The sequence below is a fragment of the Cnephaeus nilssonii genome, assembly GCF_951640355.1.
Source record: "Cnephaeus nilssonii genome assembly, chromosome: 1".
Classification (NCBI taxonomy): Eukaryota; Metazoa; Chordata; class Mammalia; order Chiroptera; family Vespertilionidae; genus Cnephaeus; species Cnephaeus nilssonii.
This window is the reverse complement of record NC_137072.1, coordinates 22671076-22687909: the sequence shown is the minus strand read 5'-3', so window position 1 is coordinate 22687909 and position 16834 is coordinate 22671076. Positions and strand designations below refer to the sequence as shown.

Below are 16834 nucleotides of genomic sequence, written 5' to 3'. Positions count from 1 at the left end.
AAATAAATAAAATTATTTTTCCATGTGTATTTATATTTTGGAGATGAAACGGGAACACCGGGCAAAAAGAAACACTTCAAACCCACACTTACTAGATTTGGTGAATGCTGCATTGACCTCATGGATGACAGGCTGGTCTGGTGCATGTACCCATAGCCTTGGGAATGGCTTTGCTGGTAGGCTCCAGGAAGGACAGGTGCTGCGCATTAAATACACACACGCATAGGTTCCTTAAAGCAAGTCTCAAAACCCCCTCCCACCCCCTCAAGTGACTTCATGCTCTGCTAGCATCTTCTGAAACAAAATTCCATTTTTCAGTGCAATGTGACATTTGGGTAGTGATGTAATAAGCAATCTCTAGGTTAGTGTAAATTCGGTAATTAAGGACATATATAGGGAATCAGTTAAACATGCAGTTAACTATATTAGACATATTTCTATAACTGCATTGCAGTTGCTATGGTAAAATAACACAAATACAAAAAAGGAATTTCCCGTACCCTCTTAACAATATTATATTTTCACTTGGCTATGTGATCCTCTTAGATTTGTTTTTTTTAATAAAAAAGATATTTAAAGAAATGTAACTGGATTGTCAAACCAATAACAGAATATAAATGTTTTCACTGTATACTTCACACATAAGAGGATGCTCTGCATATTTCAAGACATACATCTGAATGTTACCTTTACAAAGATGATAAGCACAGCATATGTTTAGCAACATATGCTTGTTTAGCAGTTAATAAGTCTACACCATTAAAATAAACCTTTACTTAGAATATATGAATTTTCCATTTTATTTTGCTGTAAGTCAAGACTAAATCAATCAACTGAAGCTGTTGCAAAAGCATGATAAACCAAACCATTTAAAGAATGTCATAAACATTGTCCCACTATATTAAAAAGAATACTATCAAAATAGTATTTACTTAATTTGTGCTGTTCTCACCACTAATTATGACATTCAAAAGACATAGTTTCTGCTTTGAAGAACACTGAATTCTAGAGAAATCAACAGAGAAGCTAGATAAAACCCCACAAAATCAGTAGACATATGCTTGTGTGTTTCTCTGGAAGTACTTTTCAGTATGGGTAAGCAGAAATATGGGCTTTACATGAGGGCATTTTAGTAACACGCCCTTCACTACATTTTGAATTAATTATATGATACATTAGTAAAACTTATGGAATACATGTGCTGTAAAAATCCATAACAGGTTCCCATTTTTGTTCAATCAGGTTGAGTAAAGTAATTATGTGGGTTGATTATTCAGGTCAGTTTTTATAATAAAAGAATAAAGCAGATGTAATTCTTGGGTGTTATGAATAATTAATGTTTTATGAGTGGCACATTGATTCTAATGACATATGAGAATATCAAACTTTAAAGAAATTTAATCATCAGAAAATTGCAAAACATTAATGTGTTCTCCTGATGATAATGACATTAGCTTGAATGGGGATTTTTAAAAATAGTTCTTGAATTAATTCATATTACAGTGTTGTTACAAAATTGTCCTGATTTAATGTCTAGAGGTGGCATCAATCAGAAATTGCCAAGATATTTGTTTGGATTTGTAGTACATTATCAAGTTATTAAAACATTAAACTTCAAATACTTCAGAAAATAGCACTTTTTAACATTATCAACTCAATTTAATTTAAATATTTAATGTCAAGGGTTGTCAAAGATATTGTCAAAATTCACTCATGAAGAAAAATAATAAAATCCCCATAAATAACTAGGCCACCTAATTAGTTGAGTCAAGGAGCCTTTTCTGTGTGTTGGAAGCTGGATGCATTGACCATTTATTCATTCCCTTGACTCTCAGCAAATATTTACTAAGTGAGTTCATGTGTGCACAAGGCTTACTGCATTGCCTGTTATTTAGTAAACCTCCACAAATGTTAACAGGCATCACTATCCACTATTTTCGAGGCATGCCAGGGCCAACAAAAACCACTGCCCTCCTAGATCAGTGATGGCCCTGGACATCTGCCCTTTGCCCAATTAAAGAAATGGCTCGGGATACTTAGAGCATTTCCAGTTAAATATATTAGTCAATAATTCCAACTACATATTCCAGATTGGCACTTCTGAAGAGGTTTTTATCCATTACACAAGTCATTTCATTAATTATTATTTTAACGTACTTGTAAATACTAAGTAAGGTTAAATAAATAACCCTGTAAACTTACTTAAAATAAAAATTAAACTTTTAATCCTTTGTTACACTATTTAATTATGTCCTTTATATTTTAATGCACAGAGTTAAGTACAACCATCTCAAAATATTTTGGGGGGAAAACAAGACAGTTAAAAGACACAACATTAAATATACTATGTCAGATGCGGTAATATGTTTATGCTTAGATAGTTTGTACCTACTCCCAGTTAGAGCCCATCAGCACTAACAATTCAAGAATGTTGTTTAACAGTATTTTCTCATTTTGGCTTTTAAAAATCAAGTATATTCATGCCTACTCAGTTGCTCAAGTTTGACCTTAAGAGAACCTTTTGTTATTGTAAAATACCAAAAAATAAAAGTAATGTATTTGTGCCCAGCCAGTGCGGCTCAGTGGTTGAGTGTTAACCTATGAACCAGGAGGTCACAGTTCCATTCCTGTCAGGTCACATGCCAGGGTTGTGGGCTTGATCCCCAGTAGGGGGCGTGCAGGAGGCAGTTGATCAATAATTCTCTCTCATCATTGATGTTTCTTTCTCTCTCCCTTCTTCTCTGAAATCAATAAAAGCATATTTTAAAAAGGTAATGTATTTGTCCTAAATGTGCCTGGTTTTGAGAGAGCAGGAGTGAAAGTGTAGAATAAGAAACTGTGGAGTAAATATAATCAGTCTATCTAGTCCTTATGGCTTCTCTTCATGCTTCTGTGTATTATTTCCATTTCCCTCTCTGGCTGCATTATTTAATGCAAGTTCCTTTGGGGTAATTGAACTTTGATATCTACTTTTTACCTGGTACAGTGAAAGAGTTATTAGGAAGCTCCTATTAGGGCTATGAAAAACATAACTGAGAGCCCAGATAAATCAACTCACTAAAAGCAAATGCCAATTTAAAAAGAGGCACGGGGTAAAAGGGAAATAAATGGTGATGGAAAGAAACTTGACTTTGTGTCATGAACACACAATACAATATACAGATGATGTATTATAAGAGTTGTACACTTGAAACCTATATAATTTTACTAACCAATGCCATCCCATTAAATGCAACTAAAAATACATAAAAAGAGGCACAGACATTGCTTTTTATTGTGTTTCGTTACGCAAATGCTTTTTAGAAAACAAAACAAGCAAAAGGACACTGGAAGCAATGGCTTTGGAAATGGGGTTTATTTGGTTAAAAGATGGTCTATGTGAGTTGGGAGATTTCTTCCATGAAAATATGAAATTCAAAGTGTTGTGCAAAAGCTAGATGTTAGGCTAACTTCACAACAAGCAAGGACTTCTTGTGAAAAAGAAAAACACAGCACCCTCTTTATTCACTAGTGGTCAGGTCTCACAGGCATGGGTTACAAATGGATGATGGTAAGGACACAATCATCTTACAACCCAAGAATTTTGAGTTTGAGGGGTTTTTATTTCAATAACATAAAAGTCACAACACACTAGCTTTCGTTATCCTAAGGGCAACATAAAACACAGAAGTGTGACTCACTTTCATTTCACATTGGTGAGATTTATTGACCAGAGATCTGGGAGCTGACAAAAGCTCCAAGGGTCCCAGGGTCGATTTGGAGTGTCCTGTGGTACGTGTAAAACCAAAGTCTCACTTCCACTGTGCAATAAAGCTCTTCCACAATTAGCCACAACTAGTATTTCCTATTTACTGTTTATTCTTACGATGGTCGATAAAACCAAGATAAAGAAATAAGAAGCCCTGGCCGTTCTGGCACAGTGGCTAGCGCATCAGCCTGCAAACTGAAGAGTGCCATGTCTGATTCCAGCAAGGGCACATACCGTGGTTGCAGGCTTCGTCACTGGCCCCGGTCAGGGCATGTGCGGGAGGCAACCGATTGATGTGCCTCTTTCATAGCGATGTTTCTCTCTCTGTGTCTCTCCCCCTCCCTTCTACTCTCTCTAAAAATCAATAGAAAAAATATCTTTGGGTGAGGATTAACAAAACATAAGTAGACATGAAGGTCAGAAAACAGAGAAAGAGTTTTCATAAAGCGTCACAAATCTGAAAATGAAAAAATGAGGAAACACATTCAAATATACAAAGATTAGAGTAAATGAACCACCCCCCCCCAAAAAAATGTATCTACAATAAAAGGAGAAAGGACCCAAAAAGAAGTCCACTTTGGGGGAAGTGCCAAGAGTAGGTGAAAGAAGTACACTTTTAGTTATCAGAACTCCTCTTTTCGATAGGTGCATTCCCACTTTTCAGAATAAAAATACAAAGCTGACAGATTACGCAGGAAGGCAGTAAGTTAGCTCTGCACTGTGACACCACAGCAAAGCTCTCCAGTCATTAAAGATGAGGTGGAGGTTTTAAAAACTGCACCAATACTACAGGGTAACAGTAGGTGGCCAAACTCCAAATGCAAAAAATAAAAATAGTGCTATATTGATGTCTTGGCCTATTGGGGCTGCTATAACAAAATTCCACAGACTGGGTGGCTTAAACCATAAACATTTATGTCTCACAGTTCTACAGACTCGGAAGTCCCAAATTAAGGGGTCAGCAGGATCAGTACCTGGTGAGCTCTGGCTTCCTGATTCAAATCTCGGTGTCCTTAGGTGGCAGAAGGGGACAAAGGAGTTCTATGAAGTCTCTTTTATAAGGGCACTAAATCCCATTCATGGGGGCTCCACTCATGGCCTAGTCACCTCCCAAAGGCCCCCTCCTCCCAATAACATTACATTTGGGAATTAGATTTCAACATGTGAATGTTGGTGAGGAATGGGTGGGGGAGGAGATACAATGGCTATCTATAGACTTAACACAAACAGAGAAAATAATTGGGGGGATTTTCTTCTTGAAAAATCCAAAATAAGGAGAAAATCACCAGAAGTTTTCCAATAAAGAATACAGGATGCAATAAAAGTACTGTCATTTAGGCTGTTTCCAAATCTTAGCTATTGTAAATTGTGCTGCTATGAACATAGGGCTGCACATATCCTTTCTGATTGGTGTTTCTGTTTTCTTGGGATATATTCCTAGAAGTGGTATTACTGGGTCAAATGGCAGTTCCATTTTTAAATTTTTTGAGGAAATGCCATACTGTTCTCCACAGTGGCTGCACCAGTCTGCATTCCCACCAGCAGTGAAGAAGGGTTCCTTTTTCTCCACGTCCATAGATTAGAAAACTGTGGTACATCTACACAATGGAATACTATGCTGCTGTAAAAAAGCAGGAATTCTTACCATTTGCAACAGCATGGATGGATCTGGAGAGCATTATGCTAAGTGAAATAAGCCAGTCAGTGAAAGATAAATATCACATGATCTCACTCATTTATGGATAATAAAGAGCATTACAAACTGTTGAACAAAAATAGAGGCAAAGAAGCATCGAACAGACTGTCAAACTACAGTGGGAAGGTAGGGGAGGGTTGTGGGGTAAGAGATCAACCGAAGGACTTGGTATACATGCATATAAGCACAACCAACAGATGCAAGACACTGGGGGCGAAGGGACAAGGGCAAGTGCCGGGAGGTAGGGAAGGCCCGGGGGGAGGTCAGTGGGGGAAAAAAAAAGAGAGAGATATATGTACTACTATTTGTAATACCTTAAACAATAAAATAAAATAATTTTTTTTAAAGTACTGTCATATTTTCTAACACTTGACCACAGTTTTATCAAAGATAAAGGGTTTTTTGGGGACAAAGAATTTCTATGTAGACTATTACAGGGGGATTGTAATAGTCTATTGTAGACTATTACAGGGGGATTCTACAGTCCCTCCAGTCCTCAGTGGGACTGGAGGGACTGCTAAACTGAAAGAAAACAAAATAAAAGATAAAGTATAAAAATTAATAGCCTAGGTGGCGTCATGCCCTCATGTCGTCACAAGATGGCCGTCACAAGATGGCCACGTGCACAGCAGAGGCGGGGCTCAGTGGCCGCCCCACGCGGTGAGGCCTGGGGGTTCCATGGCTCTGCACGGCACAGAGGAGGCTGGTCCCAGCATCTCCACCACCTCGGGCGAAGGAGGCGGGTTGCGACAGGGGAGGGCAATTGTTAGCAATCAGGCCGGCAGGGGAGGGCAGTTGTGGGTGATCAGGCCAGCAGGGGAGCAGTTAGGCATCAATGAGGCCGGCAGGGGAGCGGTTAGGGGGCGATCAGGCTGGCAGGCAGGTGAGCGGTTAGGAGCTGTCCCGGATTGTGAGAGAAATGTCCGACTACTGGTTTAGGCCCGATACCTGTATTGGGCAGTAGGATATACCCCGAGGGGTCCCACATTGGAGAGAGTGCAGGCTGGGCTGAGACACACACCCCTGTGCATGAATTTCATGCACCGGGCCTCTAGTCCTATATAATAAAGAGCTAATATGCAAATGGTTGTCACACCTTCACGTCACGCCATAATGGCTCAGACACTCAACACTGGGGAGAGAGGAATGGGGACCAGCCAGGCACAAATGAGCTCGTGAGAGAGGAATGGGGACCAGCCAGGCTGCAGCCCAGAAAAGGAACAAGCCACCCACCCTGTGGTCCCGGGTGCCTGTGGCTGCAGCCCAGGCGAAGCCGCCCGCCCACGGTTCCCTGCGGCTGCAGCTGCGGCCAGCCCGGGCGAAGCCAGCCTGGGTCCTGGGTGCCTGCGGCCAGCCAGAGGGAGGGAAGCCTGGGTCCCAGGTGCCTGCAACCAGCAAGAGGAGGGAATCCTGGGTCCTGGGTGTGGGCGAGGCAGAGGCAGTTAGGGGCGATCAGGCCAGCAGGGGAGCAGTTAGGGTGATCAGGCAGGCAGGCAGTGGTGGTTAGGAGCCAGCAGTGCACCGAGCCTCTAGTTGGTCATAAAATGGGCCCATGATGTGGACCCATTCACACATGCCATGCAGAGTTCCGTGCCAGAGCCCCAGTCCTCACAGCAGCCGGTGCTCTTCACAAACCAGAGGTGAGTACTAAAGCCACAACATTTATGCCGGTGAATTTAGAAATTTCTAAAAGAATTTAGAAAATTCTTTTCCCTCCCTGCAGAAAACAGAAACAAGCCAGGTTGCCTCTAGGTTTGGAATTGTTTGTTTTTAATGATAAGCTGTGAATAGACAGCTGCCTAAGAAGCAGGCTTGCTACTTAATAAGCCATTAACATAAAAAGGAAATTATCTACAACTGAGTTAAAACAACAAGTTTTAAAGACATGCATAACCATCACTGTCATATATGCTCCAATGTTGAAAATCATATGTAAAAATAAAAAAGCAATCACTACTATTTCATATGTTCAATTCTGAGCTCAGGCAGGAGCTATGAACTGTGGAAGAAAAGAGACTGAGGAGGAATCAGTTACTTGCAGTGGTTTCCACCCTGGCGGCATATTAAATTCACCTTGGATCTTTTAAAACCATATTCCGTCCACATCCCCAGACCCAGTAAATCAGAATCTCTGGAGTGGGACTGGAGGGACTGGATACTGATGTTTTATTTTTTAAATCTTCCAAGTGATTCAAATGGTCAGCCATGGTGATAAACCACTGAACTACTGTCGGCTTCCTTCTCTCCTACCTGACACAAATTTAGGAGCATGTGTGGCCCTGTTTATGCTATTCCCAAATTCCCTCTCTTTCCCTGAAATGGGATGGAATATTTGTGTCATTCCTTCACCCCAAATTCATATGTTGAAACCTAACACCCAATGTAATGGTATTTGGAGATGGGGCCTTTGGGAGGTGATTGGGTCGTGAGGGTGGAACCCTCATGAATGAGATTAGTGCCATTATGAGAATAGGCCATCTTGTGAGGACACAAGGAGAAGACAATAGTCAGGCATCTGGAAGAGGGGCCTCATCAGACCCGACCATGCTGGTACCCGGATCTCAGACTTCCAGCCTCCAGAATGATGAGGAATAGATTTCAGTTGTTTAAACGCACACAGTCTATAGTACTCTGTTATAGCAGCTGGAAGAGGCTAACACATACTCTGTCCCATGATTTGTTTCTAATATTTTTGGAGGCAAATGTTTAAATCTGGGACTCAAGAAGCAACTTGGAATTATGAGAAGATATCTGAATCAATAGAAAGCTCCCTGGAGAATAATTTGGAGGCTAACATGGAACACTCCAAGTAAAGCAAGCACCACGAGGGGCACAACCATTAACAGACTTAGGGAAGCCAGCCACATTATGTGGGGGCTGACCAGAGCAGAACCCGGTTGCCATCTGCAAGGAAAGGAGATTGCAGCTAAAAATTGCCTTTGCAGATTCAAAAATTCTCTCAAACCAAGGCTATAGTCCTAACAATTTTCTCCTTCTAGACTCCCCTACTGTATTTGTTTTAATTTTCTAATTTTAGGTAAGTTTTATCACTATAAAGTACTGCAAACCTCTTTTAAGAAAATCCATTACACAGGAAAATATTTAAGTACGTAGGTCTGTGCCCTGTGAGACTTAGTGGGGGAAAGAGCAAACACAGGATTCTGCTTCCCAAGGAATACAAGATATGAATACACTAAAATTTAAATAATGTAAACAACATGCTTACAACTAGGGCGACCAACCCAGTTTGCTCCGGACTTTCCCAGTCTCAGAACTGAAAGTTCTGCTTCCCGGGAACTCCTTTAGTTTTGGGCAAACTGGGATAGTCGGTCTCCCTACTTACAGTGTATCAGGCCCTTTGCTTAACGTGTCACATGCATAAACTGGTGTAACTGTCACCGTTTTATAGATGGTAAATCTGCAGATTTTATAGATGGAGACTGAAGGTTAGCAATATTCCGTAACTTTGTCAAAAATACCAGAGCTAAATAGGCGCCAGGATTCAGAAGCCAAAAATCTGACTGCAGAACCCAGACTCTTGACTATACCACACCAAAATAACCATGGAAGTAGTGACAAGACAGCATGAAGCTAACCTCCAAGTAACCACTGTGAGATTCAGGAACATGGAAGAGCCCTATGGTCTGGAAAGCAGGAAGCCTCCAGGAGCAGTGAGGGCTCATGCCGATGCTGGAAGTGCTGGCAGTCAACCATTCATTCCTGCTGGCGGGGCAGACGGGACTGAGAGGGCGGGAGAGGACAAGCACAGCTTCGGGAGAGGCACGCTCAGGCTGGCTGTGCCCTCAGAGGCTTCTCTGTTTGTCACTGGCCTTTTTTTGTGGTAAACTTTGGACTGTCAACCCCATGAGAAGTTTGTCTGTGCCAGAGGTGTGCCAGACCACCTCTGGGAGAAATTACAGTGAGAATAATTCATTTATTTTTGGAAAAGCAAGCTCAAATATAATTCATTTGTTTTTGGAAAAGCAAGCTCAAATCCCAAAGAGTAGAATCACTTCTGGAGCAATGGCTTTTAGATTTATTTTCAGTGTCATTTTAGCATCTGATAAGTCTCTGATGTGTGTGTTCAATCTTTGTTTCTTTTTCCCATTGCCAATGCTATCCTATTTTACCCAGAACAATTGTCATTCAGTCACCTTAGACTGCCTGAATAATTTCAAGTCTGTGTTGAATTCTGGCTCCTAAATATGACTCCTACCACTTTCTCACTGAGCAACAAAGACACCCGTGATGATGTCTCTTAACAATTTTCAAAATCATTTTGTAGAACACAGCTGAAAATGTTACACCCCAAGTCAGCATCAGAACAGTGACAAGCTCTTTTCCCACAGACATGCTAAGAATTTTGCAATACAATTAAATCCAAGAGATTATTTAAACATTTTCCCCTAAACTTAAGCAGTCATGTTTATAATGTTGCTTTAATCAAACATAAGTTGAATACTTAAAGATTTCTAATTACCCATTGACTGCAAAATATACAGATTATGTACTCTTTATAACTATGCATGCATATATATAAATACATAAATATATGCACATAAATATATGTGTATATATACATATATACTGCTTTTCTGGACAATAATATAAAATATAACAAATTTTGTTTTGTGTTTTTTCAATAATTAGGAACTCCAGAATCCCAAAACAACTAAGACAACTAAGGGGACAACTAAGGGAGCTTGAGACATCTAAGCCAAATGAGACAACTTTCATTTATATATTTGGCTTAGTTGTCCCAAGTAAAAACTTCTAAAATACTGTTTTGGGATTCTGAAGTTCCTAATTATTGAAAAAACACAAAACAAAATTTGTTATATTTTAAATTATTGTCCAGAAAAGCAGTATATTCTGATTTCAAAGCTAACTGGTTTGTGAATTTTCTCTGATTTGAATAGATCTAGAGATTTAAGAATATCTGTTATTTTGCCTCAGAATAATATAGCCAATTTATACCTACATCTAGATTTGAATTTCAACTTGTGTATTTTTTTCTCTGATTTGTTTATAATTTTTAGCTACTTAAGCCAAAGATAAACTCTCTGACCTGTCATTATAAACCAAACCACAAATATAAGTGGGATTGTCATTAAGGGAAAAAGAAATAATTTCTGCCCCAAATTACACAGTCTTTAATAATATTTTCATGGCACAAAAATCCATAGGGTATATATCTGTGACTACACAACACACACACACACACACACACACACACACACACACACACAGACACATTACCGCCCCCCCCCCCAAAAAAAAAGAAAGAAAATAAAGAAATGTACAGTATAGATACTGTACATTTGTAGTTTCCGGACAAGCACTATATAATGTGGGGCAGTAGTTTGAGAAGATGAAAGCAATAAAGAATTAAGAATAGCAGGTGGACAGAACACTGTTTACGTTTAGGTAAACCATATCATCAAGTCTAACTTTTGGAAACAAATTATGCCATGACTAAAAAGTCAGCTCAAAGAAGATCCCTATTTTCCTTGGTGAATAAAACTGTACATATTGTATGAATCAATCATACACAGGAAAATTCTTCATTCAAGTACAAGAGAAATGCTCATAACGCCATTGCAGAGGGTATTCTGTAAATACTTATTGAATAAATATATATAATATATTTTTAAAGACTTAAAACTGGACTATGCATTTGTGCTTTTTTCTCCTGTGCTAATCAATTCAACTCTTCGGGAATATCATCAATCCACAAGGAGTTCCAAAATATAGTTTTACATTAGACACCCTTAGTGACAAGCCACATAAATATCACATATAGATATATCTAAGTTTTGGTTACATTTCTGAACAAGAAGATAAATTTTTTCAACCAATACACATATATGAAATTGACTCAGTGTGTCCCTGACATGATTTGAAAATAGAGAAATGTAAGGAAATGAATGTAAAGAACTATCTGGGTCTCACAGAACCCAAGCACCAAGTTCAAGGTAAGTGGCTGGGTAAGTGGCTGAAGAGTCACAATCAAGTAGAGGTAGGTCATTGTGATCAAAGGCACACTATTACAAGGACATTTAGACAGGACATAGGTAAGATCCTAGATCTTAAGAGACAGACTTGTAAACAACCATTTCAGTACACATGGATCAGGAATATGGTGAAAATAAAGATCAAGAACCAGAAAGGATGTCTGAAAAAGCGTGGCATGGGCAGATCAGCAATATCTTAAGGGAAAGATTGGGCAATCAGGAGCAGGGGATCTGGCCACAAGAGAAGCATCATGACAACAAGCCTGGGCAACAGGAGATAGTGAACAAACAAAATGCAGAAACTCAGTACATCAGCCAGCAGTGTCCGTCCATGAAAATGTTAAGTACTTCCTGTTAGAGTCAGGATCCAATTCCCATGATCTACTAGCCTGGGGCTTGGGGCAGAAGGATGTGGGCACCTGGATGAAACAGGAAGTTGGGGAAAGCGGGTAAATTCATGTCTACAGAAAAAAAATTGTTATGGCAATCCTGTTTTATATATAAGGCAAACACATAAATATGCATGTGTACTATCCAACGTGGACATCAGTTTTGAGCCATAAAAAATAAAAACTACTACTTTCAATTTTACTGTGATTGTTCAACAATATAAAAAAACAAGAGTTCCCATTATCTCCTTCACATGTATGCCACTTTACAATTTACAAAACTCTTGCAAAGTTTTCTCACTTGGTGCATAAGCCATAGCCACATTTATCTCTTTCCTAGTGATCAAACCTCCCCTTTTCCCAATCAACTCAGCTTCACAGGAAATATATTCTTAATGTTTTATTGTTTGCTACTTTAAGTGTCAGATGTTTCTCCTTCATACGCATATGGAAGGAACACTTTGATTTAATTTTTGCAAATCAATGAAAGACACATGGGCATCTTGGAACAGGTGCTATTCATTAGTATTTAATTCTTTCCCCAACTTCACACTCAGAAAAGGAAACTTATCACGTTTCTTTCATTCCAAGTCTATTGATACTAGGAACACGAGTTTCTCTAAGCACTTCAAATTCAATCAGAATACTGGGCAAAAGATTGCGACTTTATGAATTCTATTCATGTTAAAAGAGATTCCGAAACACTGCTGGTTGTGCAAACATCACTTTCAAAATATATTAATAGCTTATTAACGTGCCTGAATTTAACATTTCTGTTCTCAACTCAATGGCACATTTAACTTTTCATGACGGCTATTGTCCTTAGAAACTCAAGGCACATCCTAGAGGTCTTTGCTGAGTCTAGGAAAGTGATGATTTGTTTTTGCATTCTGTCTCCTTTCATTTACTCATTGAGCCCTCCTGGTCCTGTGCTAGGCACTGGGAGGGAAGCTATCTGACACATGCATTCTGTCTCCACAGAGGTCAGGATCTAACAAACTGGAATACACCGAGATAAAGGCCATGAAAAAGGTATGACTTTCAGAATTCTGAAGTACACTTCTACTCGATTGAGGACAAATGTCATAACTAAAATACACAAAATACTAAGATGAGGAGTATTGTATGAAAACAGAAGTGTTAATGTAGGAATGATTTACTGCTTTCTTGGTATGAGAGGTCATTAGCAGACTCAGGCTTTGTAATGAACACAGATTACAACGTTACATTCCGGTGACAGAAACACATAAAATACCTGAAGCAAAACTGAATACCATTTCAAACTGAAAAGAGTAAACAAGGGATGAGATTGCAAACATAAAAACACTAGCAATACAGAGCACTGTAAATTAAGGAAAACTGAGGAAATACGAAGTGATACCAGAAGGCAAATACATGTTGCAGGCAAATGAACCAAAGACAAACATGAAGATCAAAAAAGCCTTGCAGTGAGAGAAGCAGAAACCATCAGGATTATTGCCTCTTAAGAAACTGTGTCAAATGAAAGTACGTAAGCTAACCTAATTGAATGTCAGAAGGCAATAAAGATGATTTCCAATGATACTATTCAAGAATCAAGTCAAAATTCGATGAAGTTTAAATAGAAGTCCCCTTTATTGCATCAAAGTAACAGTAGAGATGCAAAATGAAAACCCTTTGGTAACTTAATATCTTGGAAAGTAGACTGAAACGTAAAGAAAGCCCAAAATAATCACAAGAGAAAATGAAAATACTCAGCAATCAAAGCAGTTTGGGGAAGTATCATGAGAAACACATAACTAAAACAATGTTAAAAACATAAGGGAGAAGGCTTCTATGTTAACGCTCATGAACACCAAATGGGAGTGATAAAAACATCGGACTTTTGCCTCAAGAAAATGAGCTGATTATCTAACCCTTTGTGCTAACAATCAGGATTTTCTCTAACTCGGAAGAAGGAGCCTAAAACCATGACTCCCACAATTGCCGGACCACTTAATCCACAAAGTAAAACAGACCAGCTTCAGGACATAAGCACGTTCTCATGCACAGAAGTTACAGAAAGAAAATAAAAGTTCATTTAAACTTATGGCACTCAGACTAGGAAATGTGAAATATCTCAGAAAGCTTCTTGCTCTATACCCTTCTTGGTACAGATGTGGAATCTGAGCCTAAGAAGGTTATAAATGCCCTCCCGTGAGCACAGACCATGTAGTGAGAGCGAGGTGAAGCCCAATGTCTCATCCTCCTGTGGCCACTGCAGTTCAGCACCGCCGCATGCCACCCCAACAACAGGGACACAACATGTTTTATCATTAAAAATCCTCATCAAAATTAAAGAAACTAAGATAATCTGGATGAAAAAAAATGGCATTTCTTAACACTAACAACATTTCCTTTTTCATCTTACCACTACCATGTACTTCTCTAAATTTCTTTTCAATTTCTAGAATAGTATTTAAACAAATGCATATGATGGACTGTTACTACTCTAGGCACTAAAGGTTTGCATCAAGCAGCTGTCATGACCATAGCCGCTTCGCACTTCGACAGAGTCAATCAGCGCTTCCTCACCAGCGCCCAGCATAGGGCACATTTCAAAGGGGACCCTACATTTCAAAGCAACTGAAGTCATGGATATGACTCTTTCCCTTCCCCACCAGAAAAAAAAATACCCTGGGAATGTTTTCACTTTAAGTTTTTTCCAGCTATGCTTTAAGGTTATTTAAACAGATCAAAACATCATCAAAACAAAAATGAAAGAATTTTTCTTGAAAGCTTTACATGATAGAATTTTATTTTTAAAAAGTCATAGTTAGGTTTATATATGTAATTTTAATATTTAAACTATTAATTTATTGTTTACTTAAAATACAATGTTATATGTCAATTACATCTCAATTCAAAAAAAGAATGAACAGCCAGCTGGTGTGACTCAGTGGTTGAGCATCGACCTATGAACCAGGAGGTGGCATTTCAATTCCCAGTCAGGGCACATGCCCAGGTTGCAAGCTCCATCCCCACTGCTGGGTGTGCAGGAGGCAGCCGATCCATGATTCTCTCTCATTGATGTTTTTATCTCTCTCCTTCTCCCTTCCTCTCTGAAATCAATAAAAATATTTTAAGAAAAGAATAAGCAGAAAGTAATTTAATTTGGCCATTTCATTCATTCACCAAATATTTGCTGAATGCTTATTCAAAGAACTGGAAATAAATCAGCTAACATCCCTGCTCCTGTAGGGCTTCATTCGAGTAAGAAAGAGAAAGGTGGTGTCAAGGGCTAATGGGGAAAAAAAAAGTAAGGTAAAGGGACAGACAGCGCAAGAAGGGGTGCTATTTTATCTCTGGTAGAGAGGGTCTCTCTGATAAAGCGACAACTGAACAGAATGTGAAAAAAATAGGGTGAAGCAAGCTTTAAATAATGCACTAGATCAGATTAATTTAATTGATATCTTCAGAGCATTTCACCCCAAAGCAGCAGAGTATAGATTATTTTTAAGTGCACATGGTACATTTTCTAGGATAGACCACGTTAGGACACAAAACAAGTCTCAGTAAATTTAAGAAGACTGACATCATATCAAGCATCTTCTCTGACCATAATAGTATAAAACTAGAAATCAATTACAAGAAAATACTGAAAAATACACAAAGACATGGAGACTACATAACATGTTACTAAACAATGAATGGGTTAACAATTAAATCAAGGAAAAAATCGAAGGATTGTAAAAAATACTATAAACAACTATATGCTAATGGACTGGACAAATAGGAGGACATCTATAAATTTCTAGAAACATATAATCTTCCAAAACTGAATCAGGAAGAATCAGAAAAATCTCAATATTATATCTAGTGAAATGGCAGCAATACTCAAAAAACTCCCAGCAAACAAAAGTCCTGACTGGATGGCTCCACAGGTGAATTTTACCAAACATTCAAAGAAGAACTAACACCTACCGTCCTCAAACTATTCCCAAAAATTCAAGAGGAGGGAAGACTCCCAAGCTCATTTTATGAGGCCAGCATTATCCTAATTCCAAAACTAGATAAGGAACTATACAGAAAGAAAATTATAGGCCAATATCCCTGATGAACCTAGTGCTAACATCCTCAACAATATATTAGCAAACCAAATCCAATAATACATTAAAAAGACCATACACCATGACCAGGTGAATTTATTCCAAGGATGCAAGGTTGGTACACTATCCACAAATCTATAAACATGATACACCACATAAAAAAATAAGGGATAAAAATCATATGATCATATCTATTGATGCATAAAAAGAACTTGATAAAAACCATTTATGACAAAAACTCTCAGCAAAGAAGGAATAGAGGAAACATACCTCAATACAATAAAGGCCATATATAACAAATCCATAACCAACATCATACTCAATAGAGAAAATTAAAAATATTTCCCTTATGATCAGGAACAAGGCAGGGATGTATGCTTTCAACACTTTTATTCAACATAGTACTGGAGGTCCTTAGCCATAGCAATCAGACAAAAAGAAATAAAAGGAATCCAAACTGGAAAGAGAGAAGTAAAACTATCATTATTTGCAGATGACATGATACTACATAGACAGAACCCTAAAGACTTCACCAAAAAACCACTACAACTGATAAATGAATTCAATAAAGTAGTAGGATACAAAATAAATATCCAGAATTCAGTTGCATTTCTATACACCAATAATGAACTATCCAAAAGGGAAACTCAGAAAACAATCCCATTTACAATTGCATAAAAAAATACCTTGAAATAAATTTAACCAAGAATGCAAAAAAACCTATACTCGGAAAATTACAAAACACTGAAGAAAGAAATTGAAGAAGATATAAATAAGTGAAAGCATATACCATGTCCATGGATAGGAAGAATTAACATCATTAAAATTTCCATATTTCCCAAAGTAATCTATAGATTCAATGTAATTGCTATCAACATACCAATGGCTTATTTAAAAAAGAAAACTAGAACAAAAATTTA

At 38.4% G+C, this 16834-nt stretch overlaps 1 protein-coding gene across 5 annotated transcripts in view; it reads right to left on the bottom strand.

Annotated features, from left to right (window-relative positions):
* NEBL (nebulette) overlaps positions 1 to 16834 on the bottom strand; it is a 377133-nt gene that overhangs the window by 9899 nt on the left and 350400 nt on the right. For all 5 annotated transcript variants that reach the window (XM_079770710.1, XM_079770706.1, XM_079770707.1 and 2 more), the window contains one exon: positions 93 to 199. In XM_079770710.1, coding sequence (XP_079626836.1) covers positions 93 to 199 — 107 coding nt within the window. The remainder of the gene's footprint in view (positions 1 to 92; positions 200 to 16834) is intronic.